Source organism: Leptonychotes weddellii, chromosome 10 (genome assembly GCF_054177405.1).
Source record: "Leptonychotes weddellii isolate Sample4059 chromosome 10, ASM5417740v2, whole genome shotgun sequence".
Taxonomy (NCBI): Eukaryota; Metazoa; Chordata; class Mammalia; order Carnivora; family Phocidae; genus Leptonychotes; species Leptonychotes weddellii.
This window is the reverse complement of record NC_138378.1, coordinates 122,576,071-122,597,002: the sequence shown is the minus strand read 5'-3', so window position 1 is coordinate 122,597,002 and position 20,932 is coordinate 122,576,071. Positions and strand designations below refer to the sequence as shown.

Sequence of the window (20,932 nt, the reverse complement as noted above, 5' to 3'; positions counted from 1 at the left end):
ATGGCAGGCATTAATACACACTTTTTTCTCAAGGGGAAACTGAAATTCAGAAAAAAAATAAAAAGAAAAGAAAAAACAGCAATTAGGCTGACGCTGTCTCTCTAACAAGTTCTGAGAGCTAGAAGTCAAAACCACCCCCTCACTCCCCCAAAGACACCCTCCGTCCAGGTCTTATTTCCCCTAAGATGCTATTTTGGTCCTTGTTAATTTTGTAACCAAGTCTCTGGGAAGCAGCATTTAACCCCTTTTTCTTGTGCAGGAGATGGAAGTCTTCACATAGGAGACAACTGAGGCAACACCGCGTGGGTCAGAGCCGAAACCACGGCCAGATGAGCGCAGGTGTCTTCATCCAGAGTCAGTTGTTAGACGTGCAGATTGTGCTCAAAAAGCACATTTTTACAGTCGCCATGTGTGCAATTCCACTGCGCAGCAATTGTCCCGGAAACTCAGCTGAGTGTGTAAGGGTTTTAACTTGCTGTCAACATGACGTCGCCTCACGAGAAGGGTGGGGCGTGTAAAAACCCCCAGGGCCTCCGGAAGTCTCTCCCGCGGGCAAACATACCTGTGTTCCCACCTTCTGTTGTCCCCAGGGTCTCAGTGATTCTGCTCAGTCCGGATCCCAGGGAGTAAACATCCCATACTGCTTGTCACGCACACCCCGACGGCCGGAGGAGGACGCACCCTCTTCCTCCCCCTTCCTCACGCGGCTCCAGAACAGACGACCAGCTACAAAACCAAGTGAAGCAGGGGTGCAGGCTGAAGGTCACGCTGAAAAAAGACAAATCCCATGTGTCCACTAAATATATTTCAAAAATGTAAATCTTCATATTATACACCAGCTACGTTTTTAGAGATCCTTGGATAAACTTTTGTATAGCAAATATAAACTGTCTGAATTTACTATTTTTTACTATTAAATGCATGTAACCTCAATCAACATTGATTTAACATAAATTGGACTGACAACTTTGCTTTATCATTCTGACATCAGTAACTACTTACAGGGCAGAATGTAAAGAGTAAAGAGCTGGTCTTAGTGACTTTTGCGGGTAACGCCAAGTTTGTGTAAGCAAATAAAACCGCAAAAACCCTTAACATTAGCCAAAATCTATGTAAAATAAATAAGTAAAATTGAAAATAAGTAACTGTTTTGAACTAACTCCATTATTATTGATTGTCACCCTTCTGCCGGGATGCATGTGACACAGCAGTCTTGCTTGTTGGCTTGCAACGGGGGTGACGTCTCAGCCCTTGGCAGCTCGGGTGGTAACTACATAAACACAAGAATTTCTCAAAGTTCTAAACTCTTTTAACAGAGGCCAAAATCAAACCCCAAACTGGAAAGAGATTTTTGCCTTACATGTGTTATTAATTTTAATATGTAAAATTAGAAATACATTTTTAAGAGGCAATATTGCAATAAAAAAATAAAGTGTATGAATAGATTATTCACAAAAAAACACAAAATGTCAACAATCATTTGAAAAATTTTGGCTTACTGGTAACCTAAGAAGTGCAAGTTAAAACAATGAGAGAAAATTTGTGCTTACTCATGGGAAAAGTATTTTTTTTTAGTGTTGTCACCGAGAGTAGACGGGGTCAAGGACACATGTTCAAAGATGCTTCCTGAAGGGGCGCCTTAGTGGCTCAGTCGGTTAAGCGGCTGCCTTCAGCTCGGGTCATGATCCCAGGGTCCTGGGATTGAGCCCCGCATCAGGCTCCCTGCTTGGCGGAGAGCCTGCTTCTCCTTCTCCCTCTGTCTGCCACTCTGCCTACTTGTGCTCTCTCTCTACCTCTGTTAAATAAATAAATAAAAATCTTTAATAAAAAAAAGATGCTTCCTGAAGCCTGATGTAGCAATATTTATCAACTTTGATAAAATGTTTACATTTTGACTTAATTTCACTTGTAGGATTTTTTCCACGTCAATAATTTTTTAATTCAATTAGCCAACATATAGAGCATCATTAGTTTTTGATGTTATGTTAAATGATTTATTAGTTGCCTATAACACCCAGTGCTCATCACAACACGTGCCCTCCTTAATACCCATCACCCAGTTACCCCATCCTCCCACCCCCCTCCCTTCTGTAACCCTCAGTTTGTTTCCCGGAGTCCAGAGTCTCTCATGGTTTGTCTCCCTCTCTGATTGCTTCCTCTTCAGTTTTCCCTCCCTGCCCCTATGGTCCTCCACGCTATTCCTTATGTTCCACATATGAGTGAAACCATATGATAATTGACTTTCTCTGCTTGACTTATTTCACTTAGCATAATCTCCTCCAGTCCCATCCATGTTGATGTAAAAGTTGGGTATTCATCCTTCCTGATGGCTGAGTAATATTCCATTGTATATATGGACCACATCTTCTTTATCCATTCATCTGTTGAAGGGCATCTCGGCTCCTTCTATGGTTTGGCTATTGTCCACGTTAACAATTAACATGTAAAGTATGCCTCTGAAGTCAGAGATCTTTGTGTTGTTTATGTTAGGAAAACAAGTAGAAAAACTCTGAATCTCTAGTACCAGTAATTGCTTAAGGAAATTGAACTTACGCGGTTTGGCTACTATGTAGTCATTGAAAATGATGCCATATATTGAAATATGACTGATAAAAGGAATTGAAAAAAGTACTTTATAAGAAATTGACTTTCAGGGAAAATGTAGTATTTCCTTCTGTTCCAAATACACCGGAGATTATACAAGAAGAGCAAAGCAGACGTGGGCAGGCTGGAGCCCCCACAGCCAAGGTTCAGGACCACGAGCAAACCCCTCAAGTGGTGGGCCGGGCTCAGGCCCAGGAGGACACGCCCAGGCTCCCAGGGATGGGTTAAGCGCACAGGAGACCAGGGCCAGACCCAGCTGGCAGAGAAAACAGCCCAACCGGCTTAACAGGGTCGGCCTGTTGCCTGGGCTGTCCCCGCGCAGGGGCGCAAGGTGGGGACGGCTAAGTCACCCGCTGTGCCTGGGGGTGATCCCCAGGCTCACAACGGAACGGGAGCCCCGAATGCCATCACCGGGGCATTTCGGAACCAGGTCTGGAGGCTGGAGGAGGCAACGCAGGGTGCAAGGCTGAGGACCCAGAGAGGAAACTAAAAACAAAGGTAAGCCAGGCCCGCGGACAAGAAGGCACCGCCGCGGGCATTTCGACGGTTGGAGCACGAAGGTTCTCGGGTCCTGTGCCCCTGGGACCGGGGCTCGCTCGAGCCACTGGGAGGCGCCAGGAAGGGGGACACGAAGCCCGGAGGAAAGCGCTAACCAAGGCGTAACGCGGAGCCGGACGCACTGCCGGGCATTCCCGCAGCGCGGAACGGGCAGGCGCGGCGGCAGGGCAGAGCGCCAGGCGGTCGGCCGCTCTCGGGTCCTGCGCCTCCGCCCGGCCAGCGAGGCTCTCCGGGAGCCGCTCCGCCGGCTCCGGCCCCGCGCTGCGTGCACGGGGCTGCCGGCCGGGAGCCTGGCCTCTGGCAAGTGTCGGAGCTCTCCAGGGATGCTCTCGAGCGAGGAGCGCTAGGCCACCCGAGACTAAGCAGGACACGTGAAGTCCGACCCAGGCGGGGCACGATGGAACCCCGAGCACCGGGGAGACGCGGGCGGACGCTGGCCGGCCAGGCAGCCACGGAGGCAGCGGCCGCGCGGTGAACAGGCCCGGCGGTGCGACGAGGACAAGAGCTCCTGCGCCCCGACCCGAGCACCGTGGAGCATCGTCCTGCGCACCGCTGTGCAGCGCATGCCAGGGTTTGCTGAGGTCTGCTGAGATCCTCTGTCCTGGGGCCGCGGGGAGGCTCAGTCGGTTACACGTCCAACTCCTGGTTTTGGCTCAGGTCATGATCTCAGGGTCGTGAGATCGAGCCCCACATCAGGCATGGAACCTGCCTGGGATCCTCTCTAATAAAGAAGTAAATCTTAAAAAATAAAAGACCATTTGTCCTTACTGTTTTGAGGGTTAATAAGGCTTGCCACTGCTTCCCATTTTTTCCATACCTAGTGATGCCAGAGGCACTGAAAGCGTGTTCTCTAAAACGTGGTCAAAGAAGGATGTTCCAGACAGGAAGTACTTTCCCAAAGGACAGAACAGCTGCAGGGGCCAGCAGGTGGCTTGGATCACCAAAGCTCCTTGTCTGTGGTTAAGTGTCATTTCCACTGAAATTCCTTATTCTAAATCCCTACTCAGTAGTACTCAATTAATTTTGTTAACTCTGAATTTTTTAATAAAGGGTGAGAATGTATCACCATGTCCTTGCCACTCTGTCAATAAATTAATGCAGGTTTATATGTTGCTTTCTTACTTGACGCACGTCTTGTGCCTGCACTGATTTTCTGACAAAACTGAATTTCTGGGTTTGTGAAACTCAACAGCAAGTGCAGGATGAAGCTGCCCCACCAGTGGAGCCAACATCTGGGAGCTCCTGCGTCGAGTACACAAAAGTCAAGGCAAATGTACAACTTTGGGCGAAAATGCAAATATATATTTTATTTCACAGCAATCAAGAAATTGAAGGTGCCACAGATTTGGACTACTACAGTGTGTTTTTATCGTAAATCTCCTTGTCTTTCTGTAAATAAACGTCTGCTTCACTTGGACAGCCAGGGAGACGCCCTCTGGACCTTTCCCTGCACACACCCCCACCCTCCTAACTCAGATCCAGTCAGCACGCTTCATGCTGCTCAACTCTCTGCCGACCAGTTTGGTTCGAAATCTTCCTCAGCGTGAAAGACACTTACTTGTTCACACTGCAATTCAAGCCACTGAATATGAACTTACGAGACGGGTAAAAAATAAGGTGTTTTTGTGTGTGTGAAAACAAAGTACAACTGCCCCCCTCAAAATTACACACATGCAAGTGGAAGGACAAAAAGGCCCCGTCACATTTCCACAGCGTAGAGGCCAAGTAAGGATGCTATTACACTAGGAAATTCAGACGGCTCTGTACTGTGACGGTCCAAATATGACGGATAGTGAAAACGTAGCGTGGCCTCCTTACGTCCACTGCGGCCCCTCCCGCCACAGGCCAGGGCAACAAGCTCGTCCTGCACCTGCCCTCTGCCTCGCGTGTGCTCACGTGGTTCCTCCCCTGGGCCCGGGGCCATGACGTGGGAGGTCCTCGGGAGCCACGGCCCCAGTCCACATCTGACGGGGGACTTCCACGCACAGGCTGCAGGCACAACAGACTGAAGATCGGACAGAACACAGAATGCTACTTTTAAGTCATTTCTTATGTTCAATAGAAAAGATAATGTATCAAGAAGGAACTGGAAAACACATCAGGGTAAAAACACTGGATCTATCTAGAAGATTCTATCAACTCACTTATAAAACTGTCAGAATTCAGGAAATCATTTCTCTACTAAAAGTCCATGACTGTCCATGAAAACATTATATATCCGTATTTCAAGACTGAATTTCAGAATCTTTCAAAGTGTCACCTCTTAAGTTGCTAAATATAAATGCTTTCATAAGGACATTTTTTTTTTTGAAATTTGAAGAATATGTTTCACTTGGGAATAACAATCTTGTTAAAATTTAGACAACCCCTCACAAACTATTTTTTTTCAAGCCCACATCGAGAGCCAGCAGCATTCCCTTTATTGAACACTGCACTTTTAAACACCTGGGTCTCTACTCACCTGTGGTCCTCCAGCTAGGTCCACACTGGACAGAACCAGGAGCATGGGCCTGGAAAGTGGACACTACAGAGTGAGAGCAGACCTGTTCTAATAAAATTCATAGCATGTTCCTGAGCACCCTAATTTATTTTTAAAAAAGTGAAATCTAGAAAGGAATATAATCTTGCTACTTGTTATAAAAACCTATTAGTTGCAACACTTTCTATTTATAATCTTACATCCTGAAAAACTCGCTCAATGGGCTCATTCACATACTCTCCATGGAATCCGGACTTCAAGGCCTTCGTACCGTAACACTTGTAACTACTGTGAGAACCCAAAGGAGCTGCAAGCTTCCTCTGTCCAAGGGCCGATTGTGCGGCGTTCCTCCTGGGACTTGGCTCCCTGCGCTCAGAAGTGCGTGTCTTCTCAGGACTCTGCTCCCAGGGTCTCATGTAAGGCGGCTCTGGCCCAGGCCTTCTCAACCTCAGCACTGCTAAGGTTCTGGGTCACATCGTCTCTAGCGCAGGTGCTGCCCTGGTCACCGCAGGAAGCCCAGCAGCATCCCTGGGCTGCAGCCCTCCAGGGACAACCCAGAATGTCACCGACTTGGCCACATGCCACATGGACGGCCACCGGTGTCCACGGCCCCGGAAGTACAGCGTGCAGGGGGTGATGGTGCCTACGCATGGACAGCATTGTTTATCATTTGGTTCCAAGTTATCACACTGCTTGAACGCTTTTTAATTACCAGTAACCACACAGATGACATGAACAACTCAGCAAATTAGGGAGAGCTCTGCACAGACACCACCGATTTATACACTTTCACCAGGAAGACACTAAACATCCTACACAGACCCAGGTTGAACAAACACTCACACGGACAGTAGCATTTATTTTGAAGAGCAATTGTAAGGTGTGCTCGATGGCGCGAATGCTCCGTACAGACATGAGTGGGCGCTAATAAGGAAGCCCACAAACGACGACACGGAGGAAAACCGAATTCCGCCAAGAAAACCACCACAACCGTTCCGGCATCACTCTTCTTTTCTTTTCCTTTCTCTTCTCTTCTCCTGTAGGGTTTTCAGGTCAGCCATCACATCCAAAGTCTTTCGGACCCACATAATCTGAAAACAACCATTGTGAGACGTGTTTAGAAGTGGGAAGCACACACAGAAAGAGAACTAGAACCCAGAGGCTTTAACACACATACCACAATGATCATGGCGTTGAGCAGCAGTGGTGCCGAAAACACTATGGAAATGAACATCCCCCGTGAATCGAAATACTGGTATTTTGAAAATAACCTGTTTTAGGAAAAAATCAAAAATTACTTGGCATAACAAAACAACGTCGTTACTGCTATTCTCTAACATGAGGCTTCTGGACAGCTCGTAGGTCAACAAGGGCACCTCCGCCGGCCCCGCGACCGAACCCACCCGCAGCTCATTCAGCAGCCTGCCCACACTGCCCCCGTCAGGAGCGCACAGTCAGTCCCACAGCGAAGAAGGCCGGGACCCAGGGCCCCGGGTAGATGGTGGCGGGAGTAAAAGCAATCAACCCGAGGGTGTTCTGGGCCGAAGGAAACACTTGCGCACTCTGGTTAACAGCGATCGGACACCCACTGGAACGTGCTCCAACAGTAACAGCTCCCAGGCTTCTACGGGCCATCAGGTCCCGAGCTAGTCCGAGACGGGTACAGAGCCAGCACTCCGCCTGGGTGAACTCTCACCTGCCCGCTGCTTTCATACAAGGGGAGGCTCAGGGACACTGGGTCATTCAAGCTGCCCGAAGGCAGGGCCAGTAAATGGCAGAGGCCGGCCGATTTAGGCATCCCTCTGCGGCCAGCACTGGAACGTGCAGATCCAGCACTGATGAAGTACCCCACAATTCATCAGCTCCCTGACCAGGAGCCAGTGGCTGTGAACCGGCAAGACAAGCCATGCTTAGAGCTTACGCTACAGGGGAAGGGGTTCAGATCATCAAGTCAAAACACACGTCATGACTGATGTTCTGGAGAGAAACGAAGCGGGAGGGTGCAGATTTGGGCGTGGACTGCAGGAAGGCTCCCGACGCTCCGTGTGTGTGAAGCCAGGAGCAGCGGCTGAGACTGAGCCGTGGCCACGCTGAGGCCGCTCGCTGCCTGGTCAAGGACCCAGAGGGGCTGGGACCCGGGGAAGCAGGGCCCGGCTCGGGAGGTGGCGCTGTCACCCGAGTGAGGGCAGGCACCGGTGGCAGTGGACAGAGCCACACTCATGGTGTTTCAAAGGCCAAGGAACTCCTGGGGAATCTCCATGTGATGAGAGACGTCTCCGGCCTAAGTCATCAGGAGGAGAAGCTGCCAATGCCAAGACGGGGCAGAGTGCCTTGGGGACAGCTCTGGAAGGGGGCTGGGGGAGAGGTACTGTCCTGGTGCTTAGACGGCCCGGTGGCGAGGCAGAGGGAGGAAACCACAAAGAGCTGGACGAGGAAGCTGGCGGCACGGTGTCCTGGAAACCAGGGAGCTGGTGGTTTCAGGGGGCAGAGAGTCGAGGCCAAGTAACCCACAGACGGAGACTAACTGTGGGCCGGGCCCCACGCAGACCACGTTGTCACGGACAAAAGCGTTCCTGCTCCAAGGTGGGGTGCGGGCCCCAGGGACAGTGACCCCCGTTCAAGTCTCCTCGTGAAGGATCCTGATGGGGGAGGCCACGGGGCCCTTCCCACGATAAGTGGGTGCCTTGTCAGTGTGCCCAGCTGAGGAGACAGGTTCAGAAGGGAACAGCCAGGACGCAGGGGAGGAGGCGTCAGGGCCACAGCCGTACCCCGGAAGCGCAGAGCAGCGTGGCGGACAGGCAGAGCGAGGAAGGGCTCGTGCAGTCTGGCTTCTTCCGTGTCCTCAGTACCTGGCCGAGCAAGGAGGCCCGGGGGGTGGAGCATGAGCAGGTGTTGCCCGCCGGGGCGGGACTGCACACCATCTCGCGCAGCATTCAGCAGCCTCCTGGACACGGCCAGATATTTAGGCTCCGAGGGCAATGTCTTCAACTCCTTCCTACTCAGAGACTAGAAGTTTTTCTTTTTTCTTTACATTTAAGAGCAATAAACATTTCAGCGCTTAGAAATGTCAGAACCATTTCAAGCTCACAGGTCGTATAAAAACAGTTAGTGGGCCAGATACTGGCTGTGGAGCATTGTTTGAAACCTGCGTCGACACACGTGCAAGGGTCCCAGCTGATGCACAAGGCTGAGGGTCACAGACGAAGCCCTGTCAGTGGGCACAGCGTGTCCAGCGCACATGTGTGGATGTGGGTGCGGAGCTGTAACCAGGGGCAGGGCCTGACACTCGAGCAGGACGAAGTGAGAGCTGGAAACGGGGGCAGAGGACAAGCAGAGGGCGGGGATGCTGGACACGGTGGTGACGGTGCTCCAGGGCTGCCTGAGCGATCAAGGCCACAGGCATGGGGGTGGAGGTGCTATCTAAGGAAGGCGGCCCTGGGTCTCTGGGGGACGATGCTCGGAGGCCTCAAGAGGACTTGGCAGCTCCAGGGAGGGCCGAGGTCTCGCAGCACACCATCCGCAGCCCTGATCACACGTGGACCGCGTTCTCTCTAAAATGCCACTTTCTTTACTCTGCAGCTAGAGCTCCTTTACAAAAGCCCCCTGAACTCTCTCACGCTGTCGTGAACTCTGTTAACTGATCTTCCAACCCTAAGAGAGCCGACAAGCTGTTCGTTCCTCAAACCTAAAGCTATCAGTGCAGAGGCCCCTGGCCTCCCCGGGGCTCCAGCAACCGGTCTTCTCCCGCTTCTCTGACTCCCGCGGTCTGCATGCAATGCTCCCATTGGACAAACCACTCTAGAGTGTGGTTCCTGACTATGGTCAAAATGAGCAGAGCGCTGGCCTACCTCCAGTTCATTGCTGCTACTTCGTTGATATATTCAGCACAATACACTAAAATTACTGGAAAAGAGAGAAACCACGTGTCAGGATTTGGATGACTGATTATTCATCATTACAGAATTATACATATTCTTTTTGCAATATGTTTAACATAAATACCACAGAATAGCAAAACTTTGATGAGAAATGTAACTTCTATTTTAGGTAAAGTGTGAGGTCAAAATTGGAGAATTTTAAAATTACAGAACACATTCCTTTAACGGAAAAAAAATGAGGAAGGTCAAGACACATGAAAGCCTCGATGGTCTCAGTCAAACAGTGCAAAGCTGCGGAGCATCCAGGTCTGGTGCCTGAAAACCCAGTGCACACACGCATGCTACTCTGCCTGAGCTCCTACCTGACCCAGTCACGGTTCCCTCGTTCGAGACGCCACACAGAACACGGCCGGAGCTGTGAGACCCGGTGCTTGAAGCGACCTGCTTTCCTCTCTCACGCTTGCACCCCCCAGGGACACTCGTGACACCTGCCCAGCGGTCCTGGCGGCCACAGCCCTCCTGGAGCCCAGAGTCAGAAGCAGGCAGCTGTTCCAACCCTGACCTAGAGCCTGCTTACTACTGCGTGCTGCATACACCGACCTGCAGAACAACTGGACACAGCGGGTCACGGCAAAGTGCTGCCGTGAAAGCCCGATGCTTTCATTTCTCGGGGAAGTTAAAATGTGCGAACCTTCCTGTCCTTGACCAAAATCACAGAACAGATTACACTGGGCTTTGCAATGTCTTGACTCCTTCCTCCATGAAGGGCCCAAGGAGGCACATCAACAAAGCCAAAGAAGAGAGACAGAGAAGAGAGGAAAAGACAGGCTGAGACACAGAAGGCGTGGAGCAGAACAGCACCATCTCTGCCAGGCGCTCCTCCCCAGGTGACAGTGTCATGAGTCTCGGCTGAGCCACCCGGGGGGCTGAGTGACCTGGGGGTTAGGGAACCTCTCCCTGTTTCATCCATAAAAGTGCGGCAAATGATGCTGCACTGAACAAAATCAATCGTGCTGGCCTGAGAGTTACATGAATCATAGAATATGTGCACACATGTAGAACATCACCTACTTACTGTCCCAAGTGTGCAAAGTCAGCCCTCTCTTCACCCTCGAAAATAACAAACCCACAGAGTTAAGTTTACAAACTGTTTCTAACCTGCCAGCTCACTGATAAGGCCGTCGCCTTTCTCTGAGCACACACCATGCTCGCTGCAGGGAGTGCTCATCCTGGCCCCCCCAGTACACACATGCTGCATGGCTCGCGCCCGCACGCCCTGCACACCCCAGTTTAAGTGTTCCTGCACAACTTGAACAGGGCCCCTTCACAGTGCTTCCGGCTGCTCCTCTTTTTGCTGCCTTGTACTTATCACAGTTGAGAGCAACACAACTATGTCTGAAATGACTTCATGAACGCTGGTGTTGCCCAACTAAGCTCTTTGAGGCTAGGGAGGTGTACCCCTGACGCTCCTTAGTACACGCCTGACCACAGCCCTCAGGGGCAGGCAGGAAGTGGCAACTCTCTCCATCACCTGCTGTACGGGAATACTTGTGCAACACAAACTCATTGCCTCCCTCTTTCCTAAGACAAGCTCTCACTGAGATGCCGCCTGGCACCTGGCCATATCACACAGCAACTGAAGTCACAGAACTGTTGTTTATTCTACTCACCTAAGCACAGGAAATGTCCAACCTGTACTTCGTACCTCTGGGATGACAGACATGTGAGCAGCAGGCACAGTATGTGGAAGACTGCCAGCCCTATGAGCCAGGGCTCGGTCCAGTCTGTCTGCTGTAAGACACACCGCTTGAAACTCATCATCTCATGGTCGTCAACTCAAACGGGGGCCAGGCTTCACGACTCCTGGGTCAGGGAGGGCAGTGGTCCCTCACTCCTGAGCATCCAGAGCCCTTCCCCAAGGCCTCACAGAAACAGGTGTTGGAGAAGGAAGGGGGAGGAGGGAAACGGGAACCCTCTACACTGCAACCGCGGTCCAGGGATTTTAAAGAGAAACGTCACTAGTTTGATGTTTGTGCACACAGAACTGACTGCACCATGGACTTGCCCCTTCTGTTTACTGAACAGAATTGTGTTTTTAAGGTTTCTAAGGATCATCATCCCATGATTTAGGAGGAAGTTAAGTGTCTCATTCAGGGGATGCACTTGGTTACTCCAAGACTTAAAACACTTTAGACTAACACTTAAGGCCTTGGGAAATCGGAGGAATCCCAATTTGCCAGATTTTATTTTCCCCAACCTTTCTAGCAACCTTCCAAATAGTACCAAGATGTTGTGTCTCCTGCACTTTACGGTGGGCATGTCTGCACCCCCAGATGCTCAGGTCCCCCTAGAGATGCTCAAATCCGCCCCCAGATGCTCATATTCCCCTCTTCAGATGCTCGGATTCCCATCCCCATAGGCTCAGATTCCACCCCCAGCCAGATGCTCAAATCTCCCCACAAAAACGCTCGGATCCCCCCAGATGCTCAGATTCCCCCCAAAATGCTCAGGTTCCTTCCACAAGCTCAGATTCCCAATGCAAACTCACACCCAAGCCCTGCCCTTCACTTCTCTCCAGCAGAGGAGGCGGGACCTGCCTCGGGGTCCCGCAGAGCCCTCTGGACTCTCTAGGTGTCCCCTGCCGCTCCTGCACGCCTCAGCACGGTAAACTACCCACGACTACCTGTCCCCAACAACGTGCAGAGGAGACGAGAGCAAGGCGGAGGAGAGGGCGTGGACAGCGCGAGGGCAGCACCGGAAGTTCACGCCGCCCCACGACCGCCGCGGTCGGTCCACACAGCCCAGACCCGCCCCAGCATCCCGACTAGCCCTGCCCAGGAGCGTCCCGCCCACCGCCAAGCCCCGCCCACGAGCGTCCCGCCCACCGCCAAGCCCCGCCCCCACGCCCCATCCGGTGTAGTTGGTATCGATAGCGGATGCGGGCAAACCCTGACTGGCCCCAACTACCGTCGCCCGAACGGGAGGTCAAGAAGGCAGCAAGTTACCGTGATCACGGCAGGAATGCTGACAGGGAGAGAGCTGACTGAGAAGGCGGACGGCATCGTCCCTGGCAAAGCCCACCCTCACCACCACCGTCTTGCCATCCCCGCCCCAGTTGGATAACACAGGGAACGCCTCCGGCGTCGCCTCTCGCGGGATTTCCACTTGTCGCGAAACCCGCTTAGGCCCAGACATCTCGCGTTATCTCCCTGTGGGCCCGGTATCAGGTCCACATCTCGCGGTATTTTAAAAATACGTCTAATAATGAAACTGAAAGTAGTTTTCGGATTGTCTTCCCATCCCGGCCGGGGGAGGAGGGAGGGTGAGAGTGTCTCTAGTTCTACCGCAGCCGGGTGGCGCTCTGGAGAACTAGGGGCGGTTGGGCGTCCCTGCCTGCTTCCGACGCCAACCCCGGATGACCGAGGGGGACAGTGACCGCGCTCCCGGCGGACCAAAGGGGACAGGGTCCGCCCTCCCAGGGGCCCGAGGGGGACAAGTGGCCGGGGGTCCGAGGGGACAGGGTCCGCGCTCCCGGCGGGCCGAGAGGGCAGTGACCGCACTCCTGGACCCCAGGGAGCAGGGGGAGACAGTGTCCGCCCTCCCGGGGGACGGAGGGGACAGTGTCCGCGCTCCAGGGCCATCCAGGGCCTGGGAGGGACGCACTTTTTCTGGCAAAGAGCCTGTGGGTGCCCATCACCTGGGGTTGTACGTAATGCGGTCTGAGTACACCGGGGGCGGGGCCTGAAGTTCTGCGCCACAGGCACAGGGGGTGAGGGTCCCGCCGGCCGGGGACCTCCGTTGAGATTAGGGTCTCAGGATGCTCTCCCCAGCCCCAGCCTGGACGTGCATGCAGATCGCTGCTCGTCGCTCAGGGTGTCCCGAATCCTGTGCCTCAGGAAGTGGCTCGGGACACGAAAATGAGCGCAGGGCGCGCCCTAGCAGGGGCAGGTGACAAAGGTGTGTGCGGCCACCTGTGGGCTCTCACAGGAGGCCGACACGGCCCCGCAGGGCCCGACAGCCGCGGGCAGACAGCCCCCGCCGTCCGGGTGGGGTGGAGGCAGGGCGCGCGCTGAGGAGGGAACCCCGCCCCGGGGCGCTTGGCGCTGAGCAAAGCTGAGCCGAAAGGTCGGAGGAATGGCTTCTCGGCAGGTGGTATTCCTGACCTGCGGAATCAAACAAAAATTCAGCCCTGCGGGGCTGCCCCGGGGTCCGAAACGGCGTCGGGTGGTGGGGCGGGTCCCGCGGGTCTGGCCTCAAGGTGCCTCGGGTCTGCATCTTCAGGGACCACGGCGCGGCCCCGCCGCCCCCTGCCCGTGCCTTCTGCCCCGCCTGGGGACCTCGGAAAACACCCGCTGGGCCGAGTCCCGCCCCGCTTTGAACACTTCCTGATCATGCTTCTGGCGTCTCCGCCCCGTGCCACTGTGACCCTTTTTGTCTCCTTGCACGTTTCAGACACAGTTTAATGTTGCCCATGGTCAGGCGCATACAGCCTTCCCTGCACCTGACCCTGGAGGTGGATCCGTAATCGTGTGTTTAACACAGCTGCTGTTCCCGGTCTGGGGCTACATCTCCCCAGGAGGTGACCTTGCCCCCCAGCGGCCCCCGACCGCCAGGGGATGCTGCGGGGCGGCGCTGGGTCGGCCGCGGAGTGGACCGGGTCCACTCGAGTTTCAATCAGGCGCCAGCAGGTGGCAGCACCCCTGGTCTCGGGTCCCGCTTGTGGAGCCTTAACACCTCTTTCCGTGCCTGCAACAAAATGAATTTTCGAGCGTTCTGTTGTTGAATTGAGAGGTTTTAATTTTAGATGGAGAAGTAATTTTTTCTGAGCATCATGGGAAAGTCAAATCTGTTATTTTTGACTCTCATAGATTGCTGTTGCAAAATTGCAGTCATTTAAAAATGTGCTTGTGAAAACATAATTATGGATAAAAAACGTTTTATAGATTAAATCAACAAATTTAGTATCTTCATTTTATATTTTCTATTTTAAAAAAAGAAAAGATTATTTATTTGAGAGAGAGAGCACGAGCAGGGGGAGGGGCAGAGAGAGAGAATCTCAAGCAGACTCCCCCTGAGTGCTGGAGCCCAGTGATGCGGCCAGATCTCAGGACCCTGAGACCAGGACCTGGGCCGAAACCAAGAGTCCAACACCCAACCAACTGACCACAAGTGCCCCTTCACTTTGTATTTTCCGTAGTCCATGAATGTCCCCCTACCTCAGTGCTCACAGAAGTGGTGGCTACGTGGGTCACAGCACACAAGGCCTTGTGCTGCTTTAGGTGGTTTGCTTCTGTCTCTCTCTCTGACTGAGCCTCTCCAGGGCATTAACCCATCTTAGCTGTCTGCCTATTCTACATTCTCAGCACATGGAGGACATAAAATACTCATATAGTGTATAATACTAGACAGCTGTACAATGACCACACAGAGAAAAACTTCTAGACTCTGGGCAGGAAGGAGTTGAAGACATTGCCCGTGGCGCCTAAATACCTCCTACAACAGTAGCAGTCTCTTCCCTCTTGGCTGTGGGGCTAGAAGTCCAAAATCAAGGTGCCACAGGGCCACGCTCCCTCTCCAGGCTCTGGCAGGGTCCTTCCTGCCCTCCTACAGCGTCTGGTGCAGGACACCCATGGGGGTCCTTGGATCCTGGCGGCATCAGGCCAGTCTCTGGCCTGCAGTCCTGCCCCTCCTTGGTCGGCCTTCTCTTCCGCTCAGGACACAGTCACTGGGCTAAGGCCACCCACTCTAGGGTGACTTCATCCACCCTGTTTCCAGGGGATCACATTCGCAGGAGCGGGGATCATGGCTTATCCTTTGGGGGACACCATCAATGGACAATGGTGGTGCAAGAGGAGACAGCCGCTGTAACTAAGGGCACTTGCTCAGGAGTGTGGCATCACCTTAGGAGAGTGGGAAGGGGTTCTGAGCATGATGGTTGGGAAAGAGAGAGGCCTCAGTAGGGTCTCGACTATGTGGGCATCAGTTGTCATTCAGGGAGGAGACACCATGTGCAGGCATATGTCCTCCCTAAGATACAACACCTGGGTAATCACAAACTACCTTCTTTCTGGGACCTTCTGCTAAGTCACTTCAGTCTCCTGTCGGGCCACGGCCCCAGGGCCACTGCAGTGGCTGGCCCCTGTGGTGACACCCTGTCCCCACGTGCATTCCTTGCCCAGAGCCCATGAGTGTCTACACTATCCTTGCCAACACAATGCAAAGCACTGGATTCTGCAACCATGAGTTTGCTCGGCATAATTGCTCCAAACATTTTTAATGGTTTATTTCCTAAGTGTTGTGGCTGTTTGCAGTAATAATACAGCTTTGTTTAAGTGGGATAATACCTCATCACAACTTTGCTTCCAACTGTCCATTTGCATTCTGCTATATAATTACGTTTTTATGCATATCTTTTTTTAACTGCAGAAACTTTTGAGAATATTCCAAGCAGTTTGGATACTCGGATATGGCAGCGTGCGACTCACTGGTGACAGTTGTTCGCTCAAAACTGGTTGAGTGCAGGGCGTGGACCGCACTCTCCTCCTTTACCACCAGTGTGCCTGGGGATGCTTTGCTTTTAACGTTAAAAAGGTAGGATTTAAAATACATATGTAGGGCGCCTGGGTGGCTCAGTCGTTAAGCGTCTGCCTTCGGCTCAGGTCGTGATCCCAGGGTCCTGGGATCGAGCCCCACATCGGGCTCCCTGCTCGGCGGGAAGCCTGCTTCTCCCTCTGCCACTCCCCCTGCTTGTGTTCCCTCTCTCGCTGTGTCTCTTCAAATAAATAAATAAAATCTTTAAAAAAAATAAAAAATAAAAAATAAAATAAAATACATATGTAGTATATAATACTAGAACACAATGACGTTGAAAGAAACCAAAGCCTATGTGACCCACTATCATGTAATTAACACAAATACAAGGATGGTGATTTTCCTTTGCCAATAGATATTTTTAGGTAGGCTTTTATTTATTTATTTATTTTAATTTAAATTCAGTTAGCTAACATATAGTAAATCATTAGTTTCAGATGCAGTGTTAAATGATTTATCTGTTGTGCATAACACCCAGTGCTCATTACATCACGTGACCTTCTTAATGCCCATCACCCAGTTACCCCATCTCCCCACCCCCTCCCCTCTAGGAACCCTTAGTTTGTTTCCCAGAGTCAAGAGTCCCTCATGGTTTGTCTCCCTCTCTGATTTCTTCCCATCTAGTTTTCCCTCCCTGTCCCTGTGGTCCTCCACGCTATTCCTTATGTTCCACAAATAAGTGAAACCATATGATAATTGACTTCTCTGCTTGACTTATTTCATTTAGCATAATCTCCTCCAGTCCCATCCATGTTGATGTAAAAGTTGGGTATTCATCCTTTGTGATGGCTGAGTAATATTCCATTGTATATATGGACCACATCTTCTTTATCCATTCGTCTGTTGAAGGGCATCTCGGCTCTTTCCACAGTTTGGCTATTGTGGGCATTGCTGCTATGAACATTGGGGTGCATGTGGCCCTTCTTTCACTACATCTGTGTCTTTGGGGTAAATACCCACTAGTGCAATCACTGGGTCATAGGGTAGCTCTATTTTTAAAATCTTGAGGAACCTCCACACTGTTTTCCAGAGTGGCTGCACCAGCTTGCATTCCCACCAACAGTGTAGGAGGGTTCCCCTTTCTCTGCAACCTCACCAACATCTGTTGTTTCCTGACTTGTGAATTTTAGCCATTCTGACTGGTGTGAGGTGGTATCTCAATGTGGTTTTGATTTGTATTTCCCTGACAAGTGATGTGGAGCATTTTTTTCTGTGTCTATTGGCCATTTGTATGACTTCTTTGGAGAATTGTCTTGTCATGTCTTCTGCCCATTTCTTGACTGGATTATTTGTTTTTTGGGTGTTGAGTTTGATCAGTTCTTCATAGATCTTTCATACCAGCCCTTTGTCTGTAATGTCATTTGCAAATATCTTCTCCCATTCTGTCAGTTGTTTTTGGTTTTGTTGACTGTTTCCTTTGCTGTGCAGGTTTTTATCTTGATGAAGCTCCAAAAGTTCATTTTTACCTTTGTTTCCCTTGCCTTTAGAGACGTGTCTTGCAAGAAGTTGCTGTGTCCGAGGTCGAAGTGGTTGCTGCCTGTGTTCTCCTCTAGGATTTTGATGTGAGACAGGATTTCCTGTCTCACATTTAGATATTTCATCCATTTTGAGTTTATCTTTGTGTGTGGTGTAAGAGAATGGTCAAGTTTATTCTTCTGCATGTGGCTGTCCAATTTTCCCAACACCATTTATTGAAGAGACTGTCTTTTTTCCATTGGATGTTCTTTCCTGTTTTGTTGAAGATTAGGTGACCATAGAGTTGAGGGTCCATTTCTGCGCTGTCTATTTAGGTGGACTTTTAAATAATTTTCTCTATTTTAACTTTTAACAATGAATCTTTATTATTGTATAATAAAGTGTAACACACTTTATTAAAATGGTTGTTGTAAAATGGTGACAGGTTTACAATCACTGTATATAAGAACTGTTTGAGATATGCACATTTGTTCATGATATACTAGCATTATGCCTACTCTAAAATAATTGGCTTCCATTAGCTTTGAGAACAGGAACATTAGCAGCATAAGATTGTGTTGTAAATACTTAGGGCTCTTTTTATTCACCTCGAGGGAATTTGCAGGGGCTCATAGCTGAGTAAGTGATTTCTAATAACTTGAAGCAAAACCTTAAACTCCTCTCTCTCTGCCCATCGACACCACTGATGACACTTAACTTTTCCTGAGCTGTGTGGTCCCAGAAAACCATGAAAGTTGACGGCCCACCCCCCCAAAACACTTCCATTCCCACAAGGTGGAGAGACGGGGGCTAAAACCAAGGACCACCCTGGTCCTAAATATTCAGAGACAAGCCCCGCTCCATCCTCTTCTGTGCCTCCTTTCTCATAAGACCCCACGATTCTCCCTCTTATTTATGAATATTCAGATCTAATTCAGTTAAGTTATGAACTTGTTTGGGAATAAACACGGCTTACTTTTCCTAAGAATTTAACTGCCTGCCAGAAACATGCATGTGCAGGCTTTGAGCTCCAGAACCCTGTGGGCCACAGCAGAATACAACAGAGGATTTGGAAAGATCCACTAATTCAGTGAGTTAAATAAAGTATGACTTACAACATTGACCACTTTTAGGAGAAATATTCCTGCAAAAACTTAGAAGGTGTAGAAAAAATAAAGAAAAAAACGGACATAAAAAGGTCTCCAGAATATCCTGAACATCTTAATCTCATTTTTTTAGTTTTGTATCTCACAAAGCAGAGCCACTCTTAAAGCTTATCCTTCTTTTTTTTTTTTTAAGATTTTATTTATTTATTTGAGAGAGAGAGAATGAGAGAGCACATGAGAGGGGGGAGGGTCAGAGGGAGAAGCAGGCTCCCCGCTGAGCAGGGAGCCCGATGTGGGACTCGATCCTGGGACTCCAGGATCATGACCTGAGCCGAAGGCAGTCGCTTAACCAACTGAGCCACCCAGGTGCCCCTAAAGCTTATCCTTCTTAACATGTTATTTAAAATACAATATGTTTAGAGAATTTTACAGCTTTGTGGAGCTTGGAGACCAGATCAGTTTGCTCATTTTATAAATAATCGCTGTTGCGTCCCGTACAGCGGGTGGGGGAGTCCACTGAAAGCTTTCCCTTTGGATGCACCAAGCTATCACACTGTATCAGAGGACCCTGTGTGCAAATTTTATTTTATTTTGTTCTCAAGTGTGTTTTTTCTACACAGGACTAATGAGCATCATCAGTAAAGCAAATACGGGAACTTAACGTGCCGCCCTGGTGGAGTGTTATTTGGTATTGGCCCATCTCCTTTGCGGTTTGGGTCTCTCGGCTGTGTCATCAGCTCTCCTGAGGAGACTACCAGCCACCATCCGCGTGACAGGATTCCACCCACGGCTCCTTGTCCTCCCGGTTGGATCTGCCAGCACCTGAAACAAAGCTGCACTTACAATTCTCAGATGCCTTTCTCCAGGGTTACTTTCTTTCTTTCCTGCCCAATCTGCGGTGGAGACATGGCCAAGGTTGTCCAAGGTTGCTTCAGGTCTGACTTAGAGCTCCAGGGTAAACTGAGGGCTAATAATGTCATGCCGCATCCCTGGATAGAAAATCAGCCTCGAGGGCTTTACTTCTTAGGTGATGGTAGGAAGAAGAAAGAGAAAGGGGAAACAGAACATTTCTGTAGCATTTATACAGAGCTTGATCCATGGCATTCGAGTTAACCTAATGTTGATATGAGGAGAAACACACGCTTTCCTTTTGCACAATTATGAAATATTCACCAATATTCACAAACTGCTCTGTGAGTCTTCAAACATTCTTCCGGCTGAACTGTTTTCCTCATTTTCAGAGCAAGTCTTGAATGCCGTTTTCAGAAGGAAGAAAGGAACAAAATTTAAAAACACTGTTCTGTTAATAGAATTTAACCCAAGAAAGAAAACAAGAAGTAATTGATTTAAGGGGAAACTCCGTGTATACAGACCTTGAAAGAAGGCGGGACCGATCTCCGTGAAACGGAGAAAATCACTCATACCCTATATATCGATGTAAGACACTGCAGTTAATGTGGGGAGAGAGACACAAAGTAACCCTGATCTTTGCTTTGAGTGATCCAAGTAGCTGGGGAAATGTTCTGGTCATAACCATCCACACATCGGGTAGAGAAACAAAAAGCACGGTAGAATGTGGAGAACGGAGATACGAAGTCAGATAGTAGGAGTGCAGATTGAAGACTAAGTAGATATCAATTTATTTCTTTAAATAAAAGCTTAGATAATGTATGGTGATTAACATAACAATAAAAAAATTTTAAAAAAATAAAAGCTTAGAAATAATTGTATTCGAATTTGAAATTTTAAAGAGACTATTACATTTCTTATTTGGCTTTGATTTTGATATTTGAATATAATTTGAATTTCATTTCCATAATTTTTGTATTAAGATCTCCTTATTAAATATTTCATGATCATTTAAAAATCTTGCAGCGAGTATTTAGTACTTTCTTTAACTAAAGACAGAAGCTACCGGCAAGCAGGTCACAAGCTGTGAGAACACAAGGGCAGTTTTGTGGATTCATGGGTGTAGCCATGAAGGGTCTGCCTCCCTCCTCGGGGAGCCCAGGTCCGTATGTTGTAGGGCTAGAAGAAACAGCAACACCACAGTCGATGGCAGAGGACAGATGTCAGACAACAGCCCAATCTCCTGAGGCATCAGCTCCCTCTTGGCATGATGGTGCAATTGTGCATTTTCATCAATACGTGTTTCACCAGCCCAGGAGGCCAGGTGTTTGTGAGAGATAAGTAGGACAGCCACATATCCTGTTCAGCCACGGAACATGCCGGTTTACACATTTCTTCATAAATAATTACTA

The 20,932-nt window shown here is 50.0% G+C and overlaps 1 protein-coding gene and 1 long non-coding RNA gene across 6 annotated transcripts; one reads left to right on the top strand and one right to left on the bottom strand.

The window, feature by feature from the left end:
- Window positions 1-6,468: 6,468 nt before the first annotated feature.
- Window positions 6,469-12,729, bottom strand: TMEM18 (transmembrane protein 18). Of its 5 annotated transcripts, none has more exons than XM_081797264.1 (6): window positions 12,525-12,680; window positions 11,190-11,310; window positions 9,490-9,544; window positions 8,410-8,636; window positions 6,819-6,912; window positions 6,686-6,732 (listed from the first exon to the last, which is right to left on the bottom strand). In XM_081797264.1, exons 1-5 carry the CDS (start codon window positions 12,579-12,581, stop codon window positions 6,860-6,862), a joined length of 513 nt encoding a protein of 170 aa, XP_081653390.1. In that variant the 5' UTR covers window positions 12,582-12,680; the 3' UTR covers window positions 6,686-6,732; window positions 6,819-6,859. The 5 variants fall into 5 exon arrangements, with proteins under 5 accessions (XP_006738024.1, XP_081653392.1, XP_081653394.1 ...); XM_081797267.1 differs by having other exon boundaries at window positions 8,410-8,585; window positions 12,525-12,677; XM_006737961.3 differs by lacking the exon at window positions 8,410-8,636 and having other exon boundaries at window positions 6,469-6,732; window positions 12,525-12,665.
- Window positions 12,730-16,681: 3,952 nt separating this feature from the next.
- On the top strand, window positions 16,682-20,517 carry LOC145723733 (uncharacterized). The gene is made up of 3 exons (XR_014148993.1): window positions 16,682-16,746; window positions 18,600-18,655; window positions 19,292-20,517. It is a non-coding gene; the product is annotated as an uncharacterized LOC145723733 (long non-coding RNA).
- Window positions 20,518-20,932: the final 415 nt, after the last annotated feature.

Bases quoted from the DNA above. Each gene is read 5' to 3' on its own strand.
- TMEM18 (XM_081797264.1), bottom strand. From the start codon at position 12,581: ATGCCGTCCGCCTTCTCAGTCAGCTCTCTCCCTGTCAGCATTCCTGCC. The intron at 11,311-12,524 runs GTAACTTGCTGC...TGTGTCTTACAG, and splicing joins GCATTCCTGCCGTGATCACG to CAGACAGACTGGACCGAGCC. The intron at 6,913-8,409 runs GTACGGCTGTGG...TTCCTAAAACAG, and splicing joins CGCTGCTCTGCGCTTCCGGG to GTTATTTTCAAAATACCAGT.